The sequence below is a fragment of the Mugil cephalus genome, chromosome 1 (assembly GCF_022458985.1).
Source record: "Mugil cephalus isolate CIBA_MC_2020 chromosome 1, CIBA_Mcephalus_1.1, whole genome shotgun sequence".
Taxonomy (NCBI): domain Eukaryota; kingdom Metazoa; phylum Chordata; class Actinopteri; order Mugiliformes; family Mugilidae; genus Mugil; species Mugil cephalus.
The window spans coordinates 33,684,083-33,708,796 of NC_061770.1; the positions used below are offsets into that span (position 1 = coordinate 33,684,083).

At 41.5% G+C, this 24,714-nt stretch overlaps 1 protein-coding gene across 18 annotated transcripts in view; it reads right to left on the reverse strand.

The window, feature by feature from the left end:
* Window positions 1-2,903: 2,903 nt before the first annotated feature.
* ablim2 (actin binding LIM protein family, member 2) overlaps window positions 2,904-24,714 on the reverse strand; it is an 89,072-nt gene continuing 67,261 nt past the window's right edge. For 6 of the 18 annotated variants that reach the window (XM_047570723.1, XM_047571161.1, XM_047570782.1 and 3 more), the window contains 11 exons: window positions 23,923-24,222; window positions 23,191-23,262; window positions 19,404-19,511; window positions 17,194-17,247; window positions 14,060-14,097; window positions 13,760-13,868; window positions 13,618-13,676; window positions 11,621-11,681; window positions 10,414-10,421; window positions 10,213-10,293; window positions 2,904-4,838 (listed from right to left, as the gene is read on the reverse strand). In XM_047570723.1, the coding sequence (XP_047426679.1) occupies window positions 4,725-4,838; window positions 10,213-10,293; window positions 10,414-10,421; window positions 11,621-11,681; window positions 13,618-13,676; window positions 13,760-13,868; window positions 14,060-14,097; window positions 17,194-17,247; window positions 19,404-19,511; window positions 23,191-23,262; window positions 23,923-24,222 (1,004 nt within the window). In that variant the 3' untranslated portion in view covers window positions 2,904-4,724. The remainder of the gene's footprint in view (window positions 4,839-10,212; window positions 10,294-10,413; window positions 10,422-11,620; window positions 11,682-13,617; window positions 13,677-13,759; window positions 13,869-14,059; window positions 14,098-17,193; window positions 17,248-19,403; window positions 19,512-23,190; window positions 23,263-23,922; window positions 24,223-24,714) is intronic. The other 12 variants (XM_047571996.1, XM_047571080.1, XM_047571921.1 and 9 more) reach the window with 7 other exon arrangements.

The window sequence follows — 24,714 nt, forward strand, 5'->3', positions numbered from 1 at the left end:
CCTTTATCAAATGCCATCCATTAGACTTTTCAACTCTTGCATATGAATGGGAAACAATTTAATTTTTGAATGAAAATCGAGGCCAAGAGAAACCATGTAACCATTGACAAAAACTTTTATTAAACTTATTACATGACATGGTACATTCAGTCCTCTACAGCAAAATTCATCCATTTCAGTGTGCGCACACTTTCAGTTTCCATGTGCTATCCAACAAGGAAGAACTTGGCTCCGTTCTCGGCGGCCGAGGATAAAATACAAATCCGGAGTTGGGGATAAATATTTTTGTCTCAATGTGAAACTTACACCGCGTGCGTCTGAGCCGTGGGTGAAAGTCTTCGGTGTTATTTTCTCTGGGTCAGAGGCCTGTTTACCTAAAGAGATGAAAGGTCTCTACTTGTGCAGTCCATTCTGGCTGCGCTCCTCTGCTCTGACGGTATTGTGGCATCGCTGTGGCTACAGTCACACACACGCCAGCTTTCGCTCGAAGTTCGAGACTACCGATCGTGTTGAGGAAGAACTCCCGTAGACTCAGTCACATCAAGCAATTACAGACCATAGTTAGGTTTTAGAGGTAAGAGATCTCAGGAGTCGATGTCAGGAGATGGATGACGTAATTATACGTATAGATGAACCAAGTTTGTAAAAGAAGGAGGTCTGAGTCGATGGAGGGGTTGACAAAACATCTGACCTAAACACAGAAGACCGTTGTGTGTTTTTTGTTTTAAACTGAGCCTTAAAATAAGTTCTTCTTTTAACCGAAACCATATTTTCTTCCCTTAAAACCAGCCAAGTTTTTTTTTGTGCCTAAGCCTTACCAAACCTTTACTGCAGCGTTGCCTACCAGCAAGTGGAAATATACGTAGTACATGTATTTTTCACATTTGGTTTGGGTCGGTTTAGGGCGTAGTTTGCAAAATCTTTGGTGGAATAGACTTTTTTTTTTTTTTTTTTTTGTTACATATATATGTATATATTTCATTATTTATTTTTTTTTACTTTTCCCCCACAAATTTAAAGAGTCTATTAGTTCCCAGGTGAAATGCCATGTACCTATGTATGTTTACATTTACAGCAGTTGCAAGGACCCCTACTGTTGCACATGTTATAAATTAAAAAAAAAACAAAACATTTGAATAGCTTAATATTAAAAGCAAAATGACGATAATAGTGTATATTTATAAATAGCACTAGGCTGAGTTTAATATAAAACATTTGGGGGATCATGGCCTGTAAAACATTGAATTCTTAGGGAATTGGGTTATGTTGGAGGAGCATTGGTGTGATGGATACAATATGCATGACAAGGTTGATGTTAAGAAAAATATTATTTTAAAATGGGAAACACAAAATTCTGTGCTCTAGCCATTGTTTGTAAATCCCATCCATCCATCCCAACCTCCTCCCTCCTAACAAAGATTTTGTGACTTTATATCCAAGTCTCATACTCATACTACTGCTTTGTCACATGAAAAAAAAACAATACAAGACATGAAAAGCTTGGTTTAAATCTTAGCATGTGCTGTTATTGTATTGGAAAGACAACTTTAGCATCTATATAGTCTTCAGGTTGGAGGACTATGTTGATCGTAGGAGAGATTTTTGGATGCAGGGCCCATATCGTTTGTGAATGTTCCCCACATGCGATGAGGCAAACGAGAAAGTTGCATCATACTTTAAAGTTGCGTCATAACTGGAAGCAGCTGGAGACTTTTAACACATCCAATCAGGCGGATATAATCTTCCCGATGATGCTCGAAATGTTGCATCAGCTTATCCTCAAAGAGCTCAGCCGGATCCACGGCCTTATAAAATATAGGTGTCGGTTAGTAGAGTGAAGATAATGGGAGCAGTCAAGACATTTTGGTTTTCCCCATATTCACTGACTCACGACGAGCCTTTACATGCTCTGCGAAACACCACAGACGTACCACAGATATCTGCTGACACAGCAAACGTCTTGGGACTGAGTCAGACAGACACATTTAATGACTCCCAACCTGTATGACGCTCATTTATCAAACTGCTACAAGCGAATTTTGGTCTAAAGTGACAGAAATCAGTTCTACGCTTTTACTTTTACTATTCAAATGTCCAATGTCAGGGATCAGAAATAATCTTATATGGCTAAGAAATCTGGATTAGAGCGCTGTCAGCTCCAACCCTGTGGTTGGGCTCCACTGCACTACATTACCTAGCTGTACACACTGATCAGGCATAATATTATGACCACCTTCCTAATATTGTGTAGGTCTCCCTTGTGCCTCCAAAGCAGGGACTCATCAGAGAATGGACATGGACCTGTTAGTGGGGGAACTTTGGGTCCCATGGGTTGGTGGGATTAGTGAATTTGGAGGCCAGGTCAACAAGGTCAGGTTATATATTGTAATTAGTTAATAAAAACAAGTTTATTTGCCTAAAATATTTGTCCTGTGTTTTATCATAACCATAAAAAACTAATTTAAGGCAGAATTACAAAATTATTATCATCATAATGATCATTTTCAAGTAAAAATACCAAAATTCCCAGTATCCCCCGCCTCTAGAGGGTGGTACATGTCTAAGTAACCCTAACCCTAACCCCTAACCCCTAACCTTAACCCTAGTCCTAACCCCTAACCCTAACTCTTACTCTCGTTATTTACTCCTCCTGTCGGTGGTTTTAATGTTGCAGTGTTGTATGACGTAGTACTTATACCACAAGTTCACGCTACTATTGCAGTGGCCGCGCAAATGTGACTGTAACCTGCTGGTTGACAACAATACCAACTCTTCTAGCTTCAGAAAGAGTGCGACCAGCTATCTGATTAGATACAAACTTAACACACTTTACTAGTATGTGTCCACAAGTGATAAGGTTTTTGCAGCATTCATTTGACAAACTCAAGCACTCCAGCCCGTGGTGACTCTGTAGTTTGGATAAAGCACTTTAATAGCAGATGAGTATTAGAAAGAAGACAATGACGATTTTATGACAACAGTTAGTGTGTTACTTACAGGAGCAACATTTGATTTGACACTCGGATTAAACTCAACGCTTGATATGTTTCTCTTCCACGGCGCTCTCCTCTGGGACGTGTTTGACACGACACCCATTAAGGTTTCAAAATAAAATCCCTTCCTCAAAATTGCATTTAAATAAATATACCTAACACAAGCGTATGTAAGCAACTGACCCGGGGATTTCATTTGACCAGAAAATAATCAATCACTCAAACCACATTGATGATAATGTTTTCATACATTTCTAATATGAGGTCAGCGGACAAACCCCATTTTTCCCATCCTCATGCATGCCTAAAGAGTTATACACCATGGCTTGTATACAGACAGATATATCTGGTATATGTCCAGTATATGTTCACATACATCTTAAGGTATGTTAGTTGACAGGTTGATCAATTTACGGTCCGGAAAAACCAAGCAAAGCTGGTGGACTTCAGCTTAAATGTGTAGCTTTTTACTGTACGCAACAATGCTTTCAAACAACAAACATATAACGAGTTAAATCTCTATCTGAGAAGATATAACAGAGTATTGAGGGTTTTTTCTTTTGTTTTTAAATCAAGCAAGATCTCAGTTGTTATGCTTAAGTGCTGCTGCAGGTATGTGAAGCACAACAAAGTCGGCGAGAGGTTTTATTTTCGTAACAAAATCGCGGTTTCTCTCAGCTGCGTCACATGATTGGCGAAATGATGCTTTCCAGAAGTCAAAAATAGCTTATAAAAATAACTTTTTTTCCCATTGATGTGAGTGCAAGTTACTGCATGTTTGACACCTTTGCACACCCTGAAAACCTTCTGCACTCCAGCCCTCCCCCTCTCGCCCTATCAGCGATTCTCTCCGGTGTCGTGGCTGCTATCCGGTTCTTTGCTCTCCTATCAGTTTCTGATTTGACTGAAGGATTTAGTTAGATAGGGAGTTGAATTCAAACGTATCTGGAAAAGAACATCAGCGAAAATCAAAAACAAAAGCACATGATAAGTTGCTTTTTGGCGGTTGCGTTTTTGAAATAAAAGCTATGCCAGTTGTTTGCCATGACACACTCAAACATTCATTGTGTACAAGCCTGCAATCTCTTCACTGTCCTACAGTAATGGCAAGGGCGTACAATGTAACAGTCACTTGGCGTAGGGAAAAGACAGAGCGACAGGACAGAGAAAGACAAGATCGTAAACTCTCCCAAAGAGGAAAACAAACACAAGATAGAAAGCGAGATAGGTCGGGACTGACAGAGTAGCAGTAAACCTGTCAGGATCACAGGAACTTGGAGAAAGGCCTACAATTAGAATTAGAAAAAGCTGTTGTTTTTTTTGTTTTTTTTTTTCATTTTGTCAGGGTGTACAAAAGCGTTGGTGCAGTGGTGATAGGTAGGGAGGGTCGGGTGGGGGGTTTTGGATGCAGAAACCACTTGGAAGACGAGGAGCATCAACACAGGCCATGCAAACGCAGCTCCTCATCCTCTCCTGAAAGGTTTACAGTCAAACATTCGCACCACACGGCATACGAAAAGCTATAGATGCTGCCTCAGCATTGTGAAAATGTCGGCGCACGGAGCGGCTCTCCGTGACCTCACGGGCCAGACGGCATGGCGTTTCACGGGTGGAAAGTCGGGGTATCATGGCGGTGCATATATTGATGTTTCTGATAGGCTGTTTTTGTTTTCTGTTGTCTTCCAGATGCTTGTTGAGATGTTGCTTGGCGATTTTGTTTTTTATTTCTGTCTAAAAAAGGCGCGCCTTCTTCTTCATGTCGTTCTTCTTCCAGAGCGCCAGGCGGTCAAACTGGTCCAGGGTCATGCCGAAAACCCGATAGAAGTCTTCGGGAGATAGGTGTCTCTGGAAAAAGAAAAACAATGCAGAAAAGGATGCTTATTGAAGAGAACACCTGTGGTGCTAACAGGGTCACACAACATTCATATGCTTCACAAATTAAAGGAAAAAGAACATATATTTTAGTAAGGATTTGGGCGGTCACAGGGCTTCAGAGGGATGATCAGCATACTGCTAAACATACAGTAGGTCTATCCTTCCTTTGGAGTTTTGATGCAAATATAATGCAAAAATCTTACTAGACAAACTAAAGGCACTTTTGGACTAAATGAACTGTTTTATAGTTGTGCTTAATTAAGCTCCAGCTTGAGGATAGGTACATACGCAGCACAAGAGAACCCTTGAGTAATTTCTGTATTGGTTGTGACTGGTCTAGACCTAAGTGCACGTTGACTGTTCGAATACACAAATACACTGGTAAAACTTTAGCTGTGTGAGGAACAGCTCTTGGTGAGCTCCATGTGTAAATGCCCTTGAAGGTACATGGTTCTCAGGGGAGTGTGGGAACTACCTATTGGGTAGTTGCCCTCAAAGAGTCTCCAGAACAGGTTGGTCCAAACGTCTACCAACACTCAAATGTTTACACAGCCATACAATTGTTTTAGTAGGACAGTATGGTAGCCAGCTACCTAGTTGCTGATATAATACAATAGCATGAACTGTTGCCAAGTCAGCTAACTGTCTAAACTACACAATTAAAATTGGTTAGAAACATTCATCCATAAATACCATGTACTGTTATCAAGGTCTATTGCATATGGTTATCGTTGGGCTACCTAGCGTACAACATTATTTAATGCGTAGCCTAATGGTGTGTTCGCACTAGCAAAGACAGAACGTCAAACTACTACATATTTTCAATGAAACACAAAAACACAAAACGTGAAAGCTGAGCTGAATATTTGGGTCTCTTCGTTGGCATGGTGATGCATCAACCAATCCAGTGCATTTGCTTTGCCTTTCGCCGTGTCATGCGTACAGTCTACACCCCTCCAAACACCCAGTTCGTAACATCAGGGTGCACTTGAGTGACACTGCAAAGGTGACTCTAGTGTGAATACCCCATGAGACAGGTAGTGTGAACTCAAAAGTTTAGAATAACTATCTAACTGAGACATTATTCACTCATTCATTTTCTGTAACAGCTTGTCCTCTGCGGGGTTGTGGGGGTGCTGGAGCCTATCCCAGCCTATCCCAGAGACGTGTGTATCCCCGTCTCTGGGTGGCAACAACAGCCAATTTAGAATCCTTAGACATTATTAATATATTGAACAACATGATTTGTTCTTGGCAAAGTGGACAAAAAAGGTGCAAAAGCCTAGTTTGCTCCAGGAGGGCAGGGAAATTGGATTTTGTGACACAGCTAATATCCCTTCTTTAAATTTCCACCTTCCCAATCTCTCAAAGAATAACACTGAACTTGAAGAGCATGGAACTAAATCCACTATATCACTAAATCCTCCCTGCCCTGTTGAATTTACACTTGGCGTCAAGCACATGTTGCACTGAGCCACTAAACCATGTGGTTCTTTGGTGCAATTAATAAATACTCCTACCTGAAGAAGAGGGATTATTACTGCCTTCAGGCCAGAATTACTTATTCACCCAGTTGTGTTGTGCACTAAATCAGTAGCAGCTTCACACTCTCAGTCTGGACTCACACGTAAGACTTCAAACCCTAAGATGTTTGTGTTCGGCACATAAGTAGCCGCTGCACTGCCTTCTGTATTGAGGTTTAACGCACTAAATTCAATTCTGGGCCTTAGAAGTTCCTCCAAACAAAATCCAAAGCCCAGCTTGGCTTGGGATGCCAACCCACAATAACTCCTCTGTAAATGTCAAAAAATATACCATGGAACAAAAAACATGCATGGATTTGATTTAGATCCAGAACAAAAGCATAAGCTGCTTTATTGTAAAAGGTTTCCTGCTCTGTGCACAGAGCTGGTGCGTTTCTGTGATGCTAGCGATAGTAAATTAAAAGCAGACTGTTGCTGTGAAGCAGCCAATAAGCTGCTTTCTATATCAACCCAACAGGAGTGTTGAGCAGTGTTTTACTCTCAGGCAGATATGTTTAAATTTTGATGAAAAACAACACCAAATGTCTGGACTAAACCGGTAGTACCCTTAAGAGATTTGGAGTGGGTTAGCAAGGGTCACATAAGCCCAAGTCTATTGCAGAAAGACTCACAACTATTCACTTTAGAATCAACATTGACCTAGCAAGTGTAACATTATGACCACCTTCCTAATAATGTGTTGGTCTCCCTTGTGCCTCCAAAACAATTGTGACTGATCAGAGAACAGACATGGGCCTTCAGAGGATGTCCTGGAGTGTCCTGGTAACAGGATGTTGTTGGTGGGGGCCTTTGGTTCTATGAGTTGAGGGGATCATTCCACAGATACTTAATCAATTTGGGATCTAGTGAACTTGGAGGCCAGGTCAAAACCTTGTGCTTTTTTTCATGTTTTTTGAGTCGTTCCTAAAGTGTTTTTATTGTGTGTGTGTGCCTGTGTCAGGCTGTATCCTGCTGTGCATGTCTGCTGCCATCAAGGAGTATCATTGTTATGGGATGCTTGGTCTGGTCAAGGTTGGTGCTACACGTCTAAGTATCCTCACAAATCCCACATCCAAAAGTCTCCCAGCAGATTGTACTGTCACAAGATGTCAGTGGTCATAATGTTGTGGCCGATCAGTGTACATGAAAAATGGGACCTTGCAAAATGGAGAACTTGGGACTTTTTGATGGACTAATGCAAAAACTCCATTTCTATCGTAGTTAAATGTTATATCTTATTTTTTGTGATGGCCCAAGAGCTGCTGAATGTGCTACTCATACTTTGCAAATGGAGATGTTGTTGAGCACCAAATTGACCCGTCAGACTAAGCTAATTTAGTTTATGGGACTCATTTGCTTAATCTTTGAGTGGTCATAATGTTCACTGGAGAAAAAAAATTTTGGAATGCGAAATATTTGTGAACTTTGGTCATTAAAATGATAAAAAAAATAAAAGTAAGGACTGAACGCGCTTACACTCCAAATACAACAAACTATCTGATGTCAAAACCTATTTGACAGTTGATATATGTTGATTTGCATGAACCACAGTGTCTTACTTCTGTGTTTAAATGCGAGTAAGAACGCTTCGCTTCATCGCCTCATGGAAACGTGCGGCCACCTTGGCCCTGGGTTGGAGTTTTGGTAGGGATCTAGTTGCCGATTAGTTCGGGTAAACCTACAGCAGTTTGGGGTCAAGGATCGGCAGACGTTGGAATATTTCACCCTGACACACAATTATGCACACTATTGATAATACGACCCTAGACTTGTATTCCCAACCGCAGAGGGGATCTCTTGCGTCAGTAACACCTCGGTATCCCGACGGTTCGACTCCTCTTGGGACGTTATTCCCACAACCCAAAGGCTCACAGAGAGTTCTCATGTTAGGGTTACCGAAGGTTGAAATATTTTAAAGAGGGTGTTTTTGGAGGAAAAACTGCTCCTCTAACAACTGGCTAACCACAGTTTGAAGTTTTTAAATGGGTTACTTTAGTAACTGCATACATTTCCTGTTTTCAGCTGAGCAGAAGTTAATGAACGTTCTAGAATCTGTAAATGAATAGAGTAAGAATAACAGCTGCAGGAAATTAGTTATTACGGGACATTAAGTCCAATTATGCTGATTTTTTTTATTTTTTTTTATTGTAGGACGTGCATGTGGTTAAACTTGCTACGACCCAGGGCTAGAGAAAGTTCCACCACCACCAATTATACTCACATTTCTCAATAAAACCCCTCAATTTATTGAGTCAACTTCACTTCTTCAGCTAAAAGATTACAATGCAGAAGACAAAAGTATGTGGTCACTCTAACAATACATGGTGAACATGTTTGTCTTTATTTTACTAATTGTAGGGCACTAAAGTACTGGTTAAACAATCTTTAACTTTTTCCTTGTCAGGTTTTCCATTAGATAGATAGATAGATTACATCCCCGAATTAAATTAGATCGACCCATTAGACTCAGAAATCTAACTTCAACCACAAGAGCATTAATGAGGCCTTGCAGATGGCGACTATGGGTCAAGCGATACCACCCAAAGGTGTTGGATGGTTTTGGGCACAGAACTCTGTGCAGGCCAGTGAAGTTCTATCCTACGTGAAGCTTGGAAAGCATTTCTTTAGGGAGCTGGCTCACGCACAAGAGAACTGTCATGTTGAAACAAGAAAGGCCCAAACCGTTGCCACAGAGTTGGGAAAACACCATTGCCTAAGCTATCAGTGTATGTTGTAACTAAGGACCTCTTTGAGCTTCAAATGAACGAGGAGGTACAAGCTTTTGTTTGACCATCTAAATTCAAAACTGTTTACACCCATTGCAGATTTCAAGAAAAATTATTTGTAAGTCCTCAGACAAAACAGAGCACTCTGTTTTGCTGGAAATTTATACTCTGAACAGTCTGTTGATTATTAGAGAAAATAACTGTCAGATGTAAATTGTAGCCTCACAGTCTCCTCGCAATGGAGAATGGAGGAGCTGTCATAGTTAAAATATACACATTTTCAACAAATTAGCAATTAATCATTTTATGTAGACAGAAGTAGAACATGTAAAGTAAACCTCGGATGCTTGGGGCCCATGGGCGGTTGCCTACTTCGCCCACTTGGTAATCCTGCCTTACAGTGCGTTTGTGAATTGATATATATCATCCTATTCTAAAAGTTAATGATATTTAGGGAACTCTCACACTGACCACTCTGAACTACATAATATTTTTACTGTACAGTATATCATATGTCTAATCCCAAAGATAAGTAAATTCTGGGATTTGACATGCATGTATACTTGATCCAGAACAACCTCAGTGCATAAATAACTCTTCAACATGTCGTCTTCTGTGAACTTTGGCCTCCTCAGTGACCATTACTCAGTGGGTCTGAATAATATGAACCCATTACAGAAATATATACTAAGTTTCCCCACATTTTCCATCATGTTTTCTGTTTGCTAAACTCAGTATTGAATGAAAGCTTCATGGGGATTTGTTAAACTCAGCCCTAGTTTTATCCCTGACTTCACTGGACTTGACAACAGTTCAACCTAAGTCATCAGGTCAGTCAGAAGTGAGCAGACTGACAGAAAACATTGCAAACCTCGCTAACTGTTTATCCACCCTTAAAAATCATAGGAGATGGCGCTTTTCTAAGCTCTGGCTGACACTTTTATCCCACCAGACTTTGTTACCTTGCTGATCGACCCAAACCACAAAATCCTGACTTCAACTGATGCTGCAATTTTAGATTTTCTCAAAATGGTTAATGACTTGCGGACAGAACGGGTGAAGCGACAGATCAGGAAGAGGAAGACTCGAGCTCACCTCCAGTCTGGTGCGATCTATGTCTCTGGGAAGCTTCACTTTAACTCTATGCGTCACTGCCAGCATTTCGTAAGGGTAGACCTGGCACACACAAAGTACGCATTGTGGCACATTTATTAGGGAATACAGTTATAATTCAACGTCCAAGCAAAACTGCCAAGTATATTAAAATATATTTGTAAAGTGTGAACAAACCCTTACCTTGTACTCTGGGGAAGAAAAGAAAGAAAGAGAGAGAGGGGGAGAATTAATTTTGTGGAACAATTACTTTGCATAATTTAGTTTACACCTCATGGACCCAAATCTCCTCAGAAATATTGAGTTTCGAAGGCGTCAGGGAGCATTATTCACTATTGCTCTGCACACATACACACTGTTATGAGATTGGAATCATTTCAGCTCACTCTTCCCCAGATACCACCAGGACTGTACACACATGCACTTGTAAACACAAGCCAGTAATTCTGCATCTGGAAAAATTACATCACCTCTCCACACTGTTGCCAGAGCAGATGGGCTTGTGCACTTGGTAACAGTGTATATGTAATGCAGTCAGGGATTATAAACTGACCCTGGATCCACACTTAGAGGAAAGACGATATGGCCCCTTATGCATTTTATAGTTTAAGGCTTACTTTAAGGCCAGTGTTATTTTCTGAAGGCCAAGGTGTGTGTTTCATTGAGCCGGTGAGAATTTGTAACAATAGAGTTGGAAACTGGTGCACTGAAACCATCTATGTTCATCTATCCACAGCTTGGAAGGATGAAACTGAATCCAAATGATGAGCACCGGTGTTATCCAAATGTCAATGTTGCAAGACTGCAAGCAACGTGTGTTTTCTGTAAAAACACAATATAACATTCTTGAGATCATTTCAATATAAGAGACTTTGTGACTTCAGTAACTATGGTGCAGAGAAAGACGATAGAGCTTGAACGAAACTGTAGAGGACGATAATCGATCCCTGGGGAACTCCACGGCCATGGTCATGATCAGTAAAAACATCACACCATCAGCCTTACAGATATGAACTGAACCAATCAGGATGGTATTGAATGACTCTGTGTAACTTAGAGCATTTTAAATGGATGCATTATAGAAATAGCATTTTATCTGAATTAGTATTCAGAAAAACATAATCCAGAACCTTTACCGTTTTTTTTCTCAGTTTTCCTGATCTGATCTGTTTTATGGTCTGTTTTAGCCAACACCACAGACCACAAGATGACTCATTCAAACTATTTTTTTTCATCAACTAACAAGCCAAACCCCAAGGATAATCAGTTTATTTTCAAGAAAAATAAGATGGGATGAGGTAATTTGCAGCACTGCACTGGGCGTATTGTATGTATTATATATTATGGATTTTTCTGATGCACCCATCAAAAAAACCTAGACACCTCTCACCTCTCATGCCTCCCCAGCTCTGGGAGTCTGGATCCACTTCATCCTCCACCATCTCAGCAGCCTGCAAGAACACATACATTGAACAGACCATCATTCGGATGTCCTGCGTCATGCTGCCAAGAACACTGCTGGTCTTCATCAAAGCCACGGATCATCCGCAGTCTCAGGTTTTGCAAGGGAGCTACTCACATTCCTTCAGGGTGATCAGTGGTAAGGGTGATCTATTATTCTGATGGTGAGCTTGCATCATTTTGTTTCAAAAGACTAAAACCAAATTCTGAATGAGTAGAGATGGAAGTACTGTAGCAAAAACGTTGTTTGTCTGACTGCTAAAAGCCTGAAACCTGAAATCAAAAAACTATTTTTTGTAGCCAAAGACAAATACTCAATCCATTAACTTTGACAGCCCTGGTTCTGACATAAATGTTTTTACATGTGAAGGCCTCTAGCATGGATACTAATGTCTACTACCCACCGTGCAATCTTCTACTTTATAAAGAAGCCAAAAGAACCACTGTGCTAGTCAACAGCTGGCGTTACAATTACTGGATTTAATGCTCACTGCTAGTAGCCAACTCTAGGTTCCATAAAGTAGTACAATGAGTGACCATAGAGGTTTATGTTAGACACATTTATCATTTAGCTGCACCACTATGTGTCACAGTATGGCTTTAGAGTAAAGCCCTGTAATTTACAGTATTACCTGCATGTTGCAACAGCGCAGTTTAAATCCATTTAGATTCTTAGATAGATATAAAACTGCCTGTCTCTGTGTGAGCTAAATACTTGCAGCGAGACAGTGTATATTGTAAGGATAATGTTACATACAGCACTAACCCTAACCCTTCATATTTACTATAATAGAAAAAGAAAACAACACTCTCCCTCCGTTCTACATCTGGCACACTAAAACCACCATATCAACAAGACTAACCAGTAATGTCAGCAAGTAAAAACAGTCCCGAACTTTCATTTCCTTCTACATTCTGTTTTGTCTGCCTGTCCTCAATCCCTCGACAAACACACAGGGAGAGGAGCAATATCACATCGTAGCATGATAGACTAAATACCCCCAATGTCCTCATAATAAACCGAAGGCCTGCCTGTGGGGGAGTGAGTGGCACCGACTGACCCCTGTGTAAATTGATACCATAACTGTGGGGGAAAAGCACAGAGGAGGTCGAACTTTAAGACGTCAGAAAACATTTAAATGGTCCTAAAGGCTTCTCTGAGGTTTCCTGTGTTAATTGGTAGAGTGCGAGGCCGTGTGGTACTGGGAAGTGTTGATTTGATAAAGTAAAAAATTGTGCATAGTAAAGATGGAGGCCTGTTTTACTAGTGTCTGACTGAGCTTGGAGGTGCAGCAGCTGCACCAACGGGGCTAACGCTGCTTGATCCTCAAAACACCTCAGAGAGCCATCGTTAATTAAGAAGCCAATCCCAGAAAAGCTTTAGGTATGCTTGGTTTGATGACAAGCGCATCCCATTAATTTGTCAAAAGTCTCAGGCGCCAAAGGCTTTCAGTAAGACCAATCAGGCATAACATTAAGACCACCTCCCTAATATTGTGTAGGTCTCCCTTGTGGAGGGGCCTCTGTGGATCATTCCACAGATACCTGATCAGTTTTGGATCTATTTGGAATTTGGAAACTGGGTAAAAGGCTGCATCCTGCTGGGGATGGCTGCTGCCATCAAGGAGTGTCATTGCTACTATGGGGTGGGGCGTGCCTGGTCTGGTCTGGTCTAGGTGGGTGGTACATGTGTAAGTAACATCCACATGAAAGAATGCCAGGTCCAAAAGTTTCCCAGCAGAACACTGGATAACACAAGATGGTCAATAATATTTAGTGTCAGCGGTTTTAATGTTGTGGCTAATTGGTCTATATCAAGCAGACTTGGAAGGCTTAGGGTCTAACTTCTCTTTTGCACTTGTGAATTGTGTGAAGTATATCCTTGTGAGCTACATAATCATCATGCTCTGGTACAGAAAACCTCACCTTGTAAATGCCGTTCCTTCCATAGCCGGGTAAAGATGCAGATTTACTGTAGGGAAAATCTATAGAGAGGCAAAAGTATATTAGACACTATTAGCTATTATTTTTTCTATGCAACTGCCCGGGCTTGTGAATGGTTACTCACGTGGCTGAGAGGTGTCAGTTGGTAGACTGCAGGTCGACTTGCTGGGGTCCAGGTCTTCTGGACCCATGTGACCGTCAATCTCGCTCTTCAAGATCATCCAACTACTCCTCTACAGAGAGAACAAGACAGATGGAGACAGAAAGGGAGAGAAACGTGGAAAGAGGTGGTGGATGATGGCAAAGTATGAGTTAGTTCATTAGTAAATGGATGTACAGTATTTGCTTAAGATAATGACTTGAAAAGAGACAGACATGGAGAGACAGATAAACACACGCACACATGTTGTACACACTGACCCACCTTGCTATCCTCACCATCCTGCCAGGATGTTCTAGAAGCTGTAAAACAGTCAGATGTTACAGGATGTCACAGTTAATGTGCTGGATCATCTGCCTCTCAGTGCTACTGTACTGCACTATTAACTCTACTGAATAAATCACCCCCAGGGCTTGACATCATCAGCTGCAGACAGCACCTACAGAGAGCTGTAGTGGATGGCACCCACTTTTGCATTTGTGACAACACTGTACGGGTTAAACTATGCACTGTGGGAATTTGACCTGTTGGTCGCTTGAACAAGATATCTGAGCCTCCACAGGTCCGTAACCATAAAAACTGTTACAGGATATTCATGGTGTCCCAAGAAGGATTGCAGATCCAACCCACCCACGTATGTCATGAAACACCTTTACCGACACAATGCTTCTTGAAGGATGACCATGAATATTACTGTGGAAAATCATGTTACCCAGTAGACAAAATGATTTATTGTGATGTACAGTCATGTTAACTGAGAAAGAAAGTCAGCTATTGAAACAACAAACTGGTCCACTCCTAACCCTAATCCTATCTATTTTGGACAAATGATGGTCCCTTCATGTAGCAACACCTTTGAGATAAAATACCGACAATTTAGGAGTGGTATTACAATAAGTAAACCTACTGAATCCATAAAAATGGCTTATATATGACTTATTCAAGCACTTGCTGAAGTTACTTTGTTTTTGGCATGCCCATGTGTCCCTTACACATGGGTCATCTTAAAGTACCATTGTTGTGATGCCACCTTGGATGTTATTTAGCCATCCTGGCTATTTCCATATTATCAATTATAGCTCATTGCATACTCTAATGCAGTGTTAAATGTGTTTTGAGGTCATCAGACCAGGATGTTGCTTCTGACGTACAGTAGCTCCATGATAGCGTCAAAATGTCATTTGTGTGAATTTGTATGCCTGAATATAAAGAACTTTTACAACTTGCTTATCACATATCCCAAGGCTTGACCAATGGACCAAATTCTCACAGAGCAGGTGTAGTCTTGTCAAAAATTACTTCAGTAATTTAACTTTTTTTGGCAGACAGCACCCGTTGTCAGTGACTGAACATCATGCGTATAATTAACCTGCCGACAGCAAAGCTCATAAATCTGTAGGGCTGTGCCATATGCAGCTGAATTACCTGTCATGTTTGATAAAGATGCTAGTTTCTCGTGAGGCCGAGGTGATAAAAGCTCCTTGGACTCCTGTGTTCATGCGTTTCGAGTAACCCAGAGTGTATTCCTTCCACATTATGCAACATATACCAGCTAACTAGAGTGAATACCGTACACCATACAGTGGACACACAAACAACGATTAGGGGGAGAACAGTGATCAGTACAACACTAATGCCACCATACAAAGTGATTCATGTACCCGACCAGTCACAGTGTACACACAGTCACGGCATCACCACTGAAAACAACAAATGAGCTGGTGAGATGAGTGCAGACATGCATGAACCTGTTGAGCGAAATAACACCCGATCCCAATCAGCTGCAGTCCTGAATAGATCGGATTAAGGAAATTGACTATTAATATGTCGCTGTGCCAAATTGAGTGCATTAAAGTTAATGTCAAGTAAATGATGTTACCTCCAGACCCAAATCAAGAACTTCTTCCAGGTATCTAAGGCACCTACAACTGCTGCTCTAGTACTAGCTACAGTTTGGAACTTCCAGGCATGTTAAACATCTTTTTTCTTTGACTTTAAAAAAAAAAAAAAAAAAAGCTGGTGTCCACATGTTGCGGACTTATGTTGTATCTTCCATCTTGTCAGAATTGAGGAATGCCCTTAACTCTCTCCTCAAATACAAACACAAAAAGAGATGGAATGTTAGAAAGAAAGAAACATTTAAGCTACAAATACATTCTTAGGCATTCATATGCTGTTTGGCAATCCAACAAGAACTTAGTAGGCTCTTTAGGCTTGTCTGTGAAGGCTCTCAGTCAACTAGGTCATGGTATATCCAACGGTCTTAAAGAAAGGCCAATGGACTTTACAACTTTACAACGTTTCGCCAATAACCCAAGTAGCTTCTTCTGTTCAGTTTTCTTCTTCTGTTTGTTTATGCATATAGAGTCTTTGTTTCTCTACAGTCAATTAAAAGGTGATCCTACTTTCCCAAGCAGACTAAATAACTCCATTCTCAGTTTTAACGCCACTATTCCTGTCCAATGATCAATTTGCCTGCATCCTCCAAGCCAAATGGTCTCAGGTCTTGTTCTTCAAATTCATTGGAATTGTGTCAGTCTACCTGTCAGACAGTCTGCCATGCTTTCCTTCCATTACCATGTCATCCCAGTAGCCTAGAGGCATCTGAGGGGCTTCACTGTCGACATAGTTTATCTCCCATACTCCTGGCGCTTCAATACATGTTTGAAGTCATCTTAAATTATTATAATACCTTTAGCCAACTAAAAGGCCTTTTAGTTGTCTGTTGGATTATGTTGGATTCCAACATGATATCTTTAACTTGTAATTCATTACATAAAGCAATGGGCAAACCATTTTAAATCCTACATTCCCAGCAACACTGGATTGACTGAGAAGTTGCTTAGCTCTGGCGAGGCTTCAAACTCAAAGAATAACCACTTAAGCCAACCTTCCTGGAATGTTATAGTGGCGCAACTAAGGTATTCCCCGGATCAAAAGAACTTTGCATTGCAAAGTTTGGCCAGAGAGCCTGGTTAAACTGGCTAGGCGGACTTATAACAGCAGCTTTATTTGTGCTTTATTTCAGGGAAGGATGACTGTTCTCAGAGGAGGGTCATATAGGAGGTATCATCATGATTTCTTTCCTTCCAAACCCTTGGATTTTTTTATTTTATTTTTTTTTTTTATTTGCCTTTGGTTCATATGTCATTACATTGCCCACCATCCAAATGTTCGATCTTGTCTATTACATTTTCTAACCTAGAATGGGTGCAGTGCTCTTACACCAGCACTATGCATGTAGATCCATAGAGCCTACTAGACAAGTGCAGGCCTTAGAAGAAAAAGGGAGGAGAATTGGGATAAACAAGATGACTGACAGGCGACATGCAACAACACATCGTGCCCAGACCAGACCAGACCAGAGAAGGAGGTGTTAAGGAGGAAGTGGACTGTACCATGCTGTTTGTAGATGGGGGGTTTTCTATAGATATTATCTTTGACCAGAGCCTCTGAAGATGGGAGCAGAGCAGAGGGGAGAGAATGGAAGAAGCCAACATGGGAGAGAGAGAAAGAAAGAAAGAAATCAAGAGAAGAGAATGGAGAAAAAGAAGCATGAGTTAGCAGTTATTGGAGGGTGAGAAACAAACGGGGGGGAGCAGTAGAGCTTGATTCAAGACATTTGTCATTTTTATTACAGCACATCAGAAAAATCAGCACTTTTCAAAAATTGCATTCATGCAACATATTCAAAATAGATTTCTTTTTTTTTTTCCATTGGTTTTTTTTTTTGGAACGGGGTGGGGTGGGGTGGGGTGGGTTATTTGATGCAAAACAATTGAATGGCACAAAGAATAATATCAGAAATCACAACTGGAAAAAAAATACCCAGACATCAAACAGTCTAGTTGTATTAGCAGTTTTCAGGAGAAAGGCCTCAATGAATAACAATGAAGGAAAGGCTAATTCAAGTCTCGTTACATCAAATGTAGAGCCCCAGTGAAGAGGCTCTGGGGGATGATGGGGACAGTATGCTCATATATTCCATTATAGTGTCAGCGAATGGGCATCTGACAGAGATGCTTAGCAACAACTGACACGCATTAAAACACGACTCAGTAAGACAACACATGTGGGTCATTCCTCTGGCTTGTTTCAGTGCCTGCCAGCATCTGAAACAATATCCACACAAAGGGAATAAGGACAACAACTACGAAAGCCATTAAGTGGATAATCAATGGCAGTCTTTTCCACTTAAGTCGCTTCCAACATGAGAGAGTTGTCCTCTCTGTGCGACTGACAGCGTAATTGTCAATGAGAACAATATGTCGGATCAAACAGATCGTCCTCTTTGAGGAGCAGAACGTTATGAAGGATGCGCCGTTTAATATCCACTCCAGTCCGAATGCACTGACAAGTTTACCCTAAGTGGTCCTGTCAGTCCTGTGACAGGTCGCCGCTGTGGCGAATAGAGACCGCTTTGAAATAAACAAACACTGGAGGGAATGAAACAGTCCTGGAGATGTTCGGAGGACAATCCAAAACCTAGAAGTCCGGGCTTTCAAGTACAGATGGAAAACCTAAGGCCTCATGAACCAACAAATGTATTAGTTTCATGACATCATGTGCAGTGTCTCATCAAGAGTTGCGTGCATCTTTGAGGCCTGGTCAAGTTTAACTGCGAGTGATATGAGAAAACTTGACATCATCACTAATTGTGTACTAGCTAAATGTCTTACTGATGGTAGGATTTACACACCGATCAGACATAACACTATGACCACCTTCCTAATATTGCGTAGGTTTTTCTTGTGCCTTCAAAACAGTTCGGAATGTGGAATGGACATGGACCTTCTGAGGGTGTCCTGTGGTGGCTGGAAACAGGTTGTTGTTAGTGGGGGACTTTGAGTCCTATGGCTTGAAGGGAGGGGCCTCCTTGGATCATCCCACAGATACTTGATCAGTTTGGGATCTAGTGAGTTTGGAGGCCAGGTCAACACCTAGTGCTGATTTTCATGTTTTTTTTTTTCGAGTTGTTCCTAAACCGTGTTTCCACTGTTATGGGAAGGGGGTGTCCTGTCTGATCTAGGTGGATGGTACATCCACTTGAATTAAGGGCAGGTCAGGAAGTCTCCCAGCAGAACACTGAACTGTCACAATGTTATTCGCTTCTCCTGTCAGTGGTTTTAATGCTGTGGCCGATCGGTGTGCAACATTTACAAGTGGAAGTCGGACCATTGCACAATGACCTGGAAAACAAGTGGGGGATAAAAATACAAAAGTGCCCTACTTATAAATAGTTACGGAACAGATATAATACTTCTAACAATAGCTTTCAAAGGGATTCATTCACATACCTGTAAAGAACTTACAATAAAACCACCCAGACATTTGCAATGGCTGACCATGATGTGTGGTCACAGGAACCGAACCACCAAAAGACAATAGCAAGATTTTTTCAGCTTAGGAAACCAAACTAAAACTGGGTTTGTTACTCTAACATAAGGTGTTAGATTAGCCTTTTTTTTTAATACGGTGTAACCAACTTACCTTACCTTGTAATTCATCTCCACATCAGTTATGAGAGCCTAGTCTACAGAAATTATAAACACAAAAAAAAAAAAATCCTGAGCTGAGCTGGAAGCTGAGCGGTGCGGTTATGGCCTACCTGGTACGTGGAAATGCCGGGGAGCAGCCACGTATGTAGAAGTAGATGAGGGGGATTTGCCATCGGAATAGGTGGATAAGCTGGGGGTACTCCGACCACTTTCACTACCTCCAGTGGGGGGGACACAAGCGGGCATTGGATATGAAAGGCAAACGGGAAAGGGTTCGGGGGAAAACAAAGGGCGTTGGGGGGCAAAAAGGCAGTGTTATGGTGAGCATACTAATAAAGCTTTAATGTGAAGCTGTGATTATAATACCTAGAGCAGTGACTTGATAACCCAGCCTTTTATTGTGTCTGTATATTGTTCACTGAAACCATTTTGGGTAAATTGGCAACAGTTTGATTTTGTTTTATTTTTATCTATTGACTTCTTGGATGCTAGTCTAAATAAATGTTCAAGTGATATTTCCCCTAGTCCAAATATCAGTGTCTAAGTACTCAGTAACATAGTCCCGATCGTCACTGGGATTCTCAAATACTGGGGAGCATCGTCCAATAACCGAAAGTTTGGCAGTTTGATTCCACCCTATCACTAATCTGTCCGTTAGGGCCTTGAGGAAGACACTTAACCCAACCTTGCCCTCATGTGTAAGCTCCCTGGTGTATGAAGTGAGTGATGTTTGGGGGTGGTCGGAGAGACTGTAGGCGCAGCTGTGACTGCTGAGCTAGTTTACCACCACCAGGATGTGACTGTGTGAGCGAATGAATAATTCATTCACTTGTAAGCGATTTGAGCATCTAAAATGCAAAGGCGCCACCCTTTCCCTTGATTCGTATCTCCCAGTTATATTCCTTTTCCCCAACCCTCTGTCTGAACAGGTTGTCTGTTCAAAAACACATTTCTGTCCTAGGTTCAAACAAAGGTTTAAATTCTAATCGCAGTGACTGTAGCATTTAGCAAGCACTGGCTGGATATCGAAAATCGAATTGGTCCAACTGGCAACTGAGGCCTTTCTATGTTTGATGTGTAATTGTGATTGAACGGCCGACTGTTTTTAAGTGTCAGCCCTTCGACCTACCAATGTCAGAGGGCTGACACATCAAGACAGATTTGCTCCACAGCAGGATTAGGGTTCAGCCCTTGCAACTCTGCACAGGGCAAGAGGAAACTGCTTAACAGTAGCTTTGTACCCCGCACTTGAGCTGCAGAAGTCATTAATGAAAGCCACTGAAGTCATTCAGTGGAATTTGCAGAGTCCTTGAAACCGAGACAGTTTTCGAGTCGTATACCAGTTTATAAGACTGCTGGTTTAGGAAAGTACCCAGATACGTTTGGAAACAGCTGTCAAATAAAAACTTCTACTGTCCTTGAGAGCTCTTCATTCCAATTATAAAACTGCTCTTAGGATCTTTGCTTTGAGATCAAATGATGCTCTCTATAGTGTGTTTCTTGCAAGCAAACCATAGCTGTGGTTTAACTGAAGGATATGGACAATTTTGCTAACACTACACCACACAGCTAGAAAAATGTATTGTTTACCTCTGACTGTGTTATGAGTTTTGGACATTTCTTTTATGCAACGATTTAACATACACTGTATGGATTTTGTTGCCTGTCTGCATGTATGTGTGTGATATGTGTGTGTTATGCGTGTGGGGTCCATCCCGTTGTGTTAAGTCACAGGCAGGCTGGGTGATGGAGTCACTGACACCCTTGATGCCAAAAGTAATAAACACTCTACATCCAGAGCTTTGAGGAAACAGAAAGAGATTGAAAGCGCACGCGCATGAGTGTGTGTGTGTGTGTGTGTGTGTGTGTGTGTATATACATGTGAGAGAGTGTTAGCTGATTGAACACACTCTACTCCCCTCAAAGAGGAATGGTCGACAGCGATCTGGATGCAAGTGGATGAGATCACGGACGCGCACAGCGGTGCTGCGCAAGTCTGAGTGATCTCCTTTACAATCATACACACACACACACGACCAAAAAAACACACTCTACTGTTAGTGCAGATCTGAATGTAGGTCAGATACTCCATACAAACATCTGGAGGTAAGGTAGAAGTCTAAGGGAGTTTGGGAGGAGATGCATTTCTATTATATCTGCAAAGATTACAAAATCCATCAGTCAAAAACCAGTGACGCAATAACAAGATATAAAACACGGGATCATTAACAATGAATCAAAGGGGATTAAAACACAAGCATGCATTATTCATCCTTGCAATGTTATGTCCTGAATAACTTGAATAACTTCAGTGTTGCTTATAGAAGGCCTTCATGCCACAATAGTTTCTATCAGGAAACCTATTAAAACATAAGCCTGCTCCAAAAGACAAACAGTTCTGGGCCACACTGCCTTACATGCTACTGCAACTGGCAGCCAGACCTCAAATTACAGCTCGGCCCGCTTGATTCCTCCATTCTCCCTTGCTCTCTTTCATCTACCCCATCGGAGAAGTTCCCTCTCAGGCTCTCCACCCTGTCATGGAAAAACCACCAAAACCCTGGACTGCGCGTTCGTGATTTTCTGCACAGAATGTTCGAGTCGGAGCTCATGCCGCTTCCCTCAATACCTCCTCCTTTTTAATCACGCTATTTCGAAGCCTAAGCATGCGCATGTTGGAAGAATGCATTTGTACTTTAAAGGTTCAGCACGGTACAAAAACTGCATGGTTTCTGAGGCAAAAGTTCTCTAAAGGTTTAAACGCTGTATCACAAGAACTTAACGGGACACTTGGGAATTTGAACTTTTGCTGTCTGTAATGATTTGGCTCATTTGTTTATCCACTACTGCCACCATTGCTCCTAAAACTGCAGCTTATAGTAGAAGAAACTATAGCCCAGGACACATTGAAATTAGCGGGTCCCAGTGATAAGATCTTGTAGCATGACCATGTTGCTAAAAGTAGATTTAATAGGGAAATAATCACTAGCTGACAGTTGATAATGCATGTTTTATACAAGCTACCAGTACAAATTAGTTAGTCAGTTTATTTGGAGGCAAATTTGTTTGCCTGGCGTAACACATTTGTGGGAACTGATACAGATAGAAAAAAAAGTATCCAGAGTCATGCAACCTATGAGAGTCATTTTATCTCTGTGAAACTTATTCTTTCCCAACATATTTTATGTTTACTTAGCAATAGCACTTCATTGAGCAACTAATTTAGTGTATTGTTGTCATAGTGTGTTTTCTACTGTCGTAAAACTGACTAATAACATCATTTGTAAATGCCTAAAATACGAAATGATATGCAGAATGATGAAGGAGGCCTTATCTGCTTGGTTTATTAGACAATGTCTTAGGTTGGAAAGCTGTTCATAAGGAATGTTTTTGCTGCTTTGGCAATATGTTCTTACTTGGCATTATGCCCACAGCCAACCATCCGTAATGTTCCTATTATTTAGTCATCAAACACAGATGAACACTAAGGGAGTTAGGGTGAGTCTAAGGCTGACACATAACAATGGGTTCATTCAGGAATAACAGGGTATATTGGAGGTCAAAGGCAGGCAAACAACTGAATCACCAACCTGAACAGACAAGCACAAAAATGAAGTGACCCTCAGCCCTTCCCCCTGAGAGATAATGCTAAATGTCCCAAGTGAACACTCAGGTCTACATCAAGTTAATCCATGCACCAACAACAACCACGTCCACAGACACAAGTGAACAGGGCAAGCAGAACGACAAAACTGAGTGGTCCTGGGAATGTACCTTGATGCACCCCATGAAACCTGACGACACCACGATACCGGACAACAACATCACAAAACCTGCTAACCATTCCACTAGGGGGAGGGGAAACACAGAAAAGAGAAAGACTACAGTCATCTTTACCGTTAGGAGGAGGTAAACTGAGATGCAGGGATGTCCTAGGTTTAGGGTCAGGTAGGGGGTCCTGTTTGAACCCTGAAGGGTGAGGGAGATCAGGGAATGGGAAGAAGATGAAGTACAGGGACCTGGTTGGACAAACCTATTAGCAGAAGTTACATCGTGCAAAGGGAATGTGCACAGTACTGGCTTGTGATGTTGATTTCAGGGAGGTGTGATATCGTGAACAGCATTAGTGGTTTCATGGCTTTAGCTCAAGAATCAATGAAAACAAACCTTGATGAGTGATCAAACGCTGGTTATAGACCAAAATGCAGTGCACACAAGGACAGGCTTTCTGTTTCCCATTAAGTCCCATGAGTCTACGGTAAACTCAAAGACCCAGAGTGAGAGTTTCCAACACATGATTAATTTGGTGCTTAACCACAGCCCATGCCAAGCCATCGTACTCAGTGGTCGTTCCACGGCACTCCATTCTGTCGGACCTTTGACTTTAGTCAAATACAGAGCGGACTGGTACGTTGCTGCTTCGCAGAAACCCGTCTAACTGCATTTATTCAAGAGATTCTGGGATCATAGTTGTCTAAAAATGATTTCCATACTTCTTCTCTAACTCTGAAACTTACAAATATATAGTAGTTTTGAACTTTTGTCTCAGGGTTGAAAGCAGCAATGATTCTGGCAACTCGTCCATTCTCTGCATCTGACCAAGTCTCGGTTTCAAGCCCGCTTTGATACCTCTGAAGTAAGGGATGTAGTTGTGCTGCTGCAGCATGGCCAAGGTGGTGGGGTTTAGGTGCAAAGACAAGGCTGCACTTCCACCTGCTGGTATAGGCGAGTACTTTCCACCAACACCACCAGCACCACCAACGGCACTCCCTTTGACCCCGGCAGAATAGAGACCAGGCGAGGAGGACCCGTCCCCGGCCCCGGGAGAAGAAGGGTACTTAATGCCACCCGTGAGTGTTGGGGGCAAAGTTAGAGAACTGGAGTCACGGGCTTGGCTGTTGTATCTACCCCCAAGGTATACCTCTGGTCCTGGATGTCCAATAAGATCACAGGTGAGGTGTTTAGTTACTGGACATGATAATGAGGGTATTTAGTGTCTTTATAGTGTACCTCTACAAATGGAATTGTGTAAAGAAGGAGACAGGTACATGTAAATACATTTTAGGTCCTTACGGAAGGTCACAGAAGTCCCTTAAATACTGATCTTAATGATATACAGTAACATTCTGGGGAATTTTAAGTTATGTTGTAAGTAAGTAGTACATGTATTGTAAGTAAACAAGGATATAGTTTAATACAGAACTTGACATAAAAGACTTGACTTGACATAAAAGCCTAAGTTCAAGCAAGGGTCTAGCATAAAAAGACTTATAAGTATAGTACTTGTACTGTAGTATTTCAATGCTCATAATTTGCTTATCAATAGATAAGATAAGCAAGTTGTACCATTTTCAAACCAACAACCATTTGTTGGGAATACAATTTATCGCCAGGCTTGTCTACTTTTTGGCTGACTGCTTT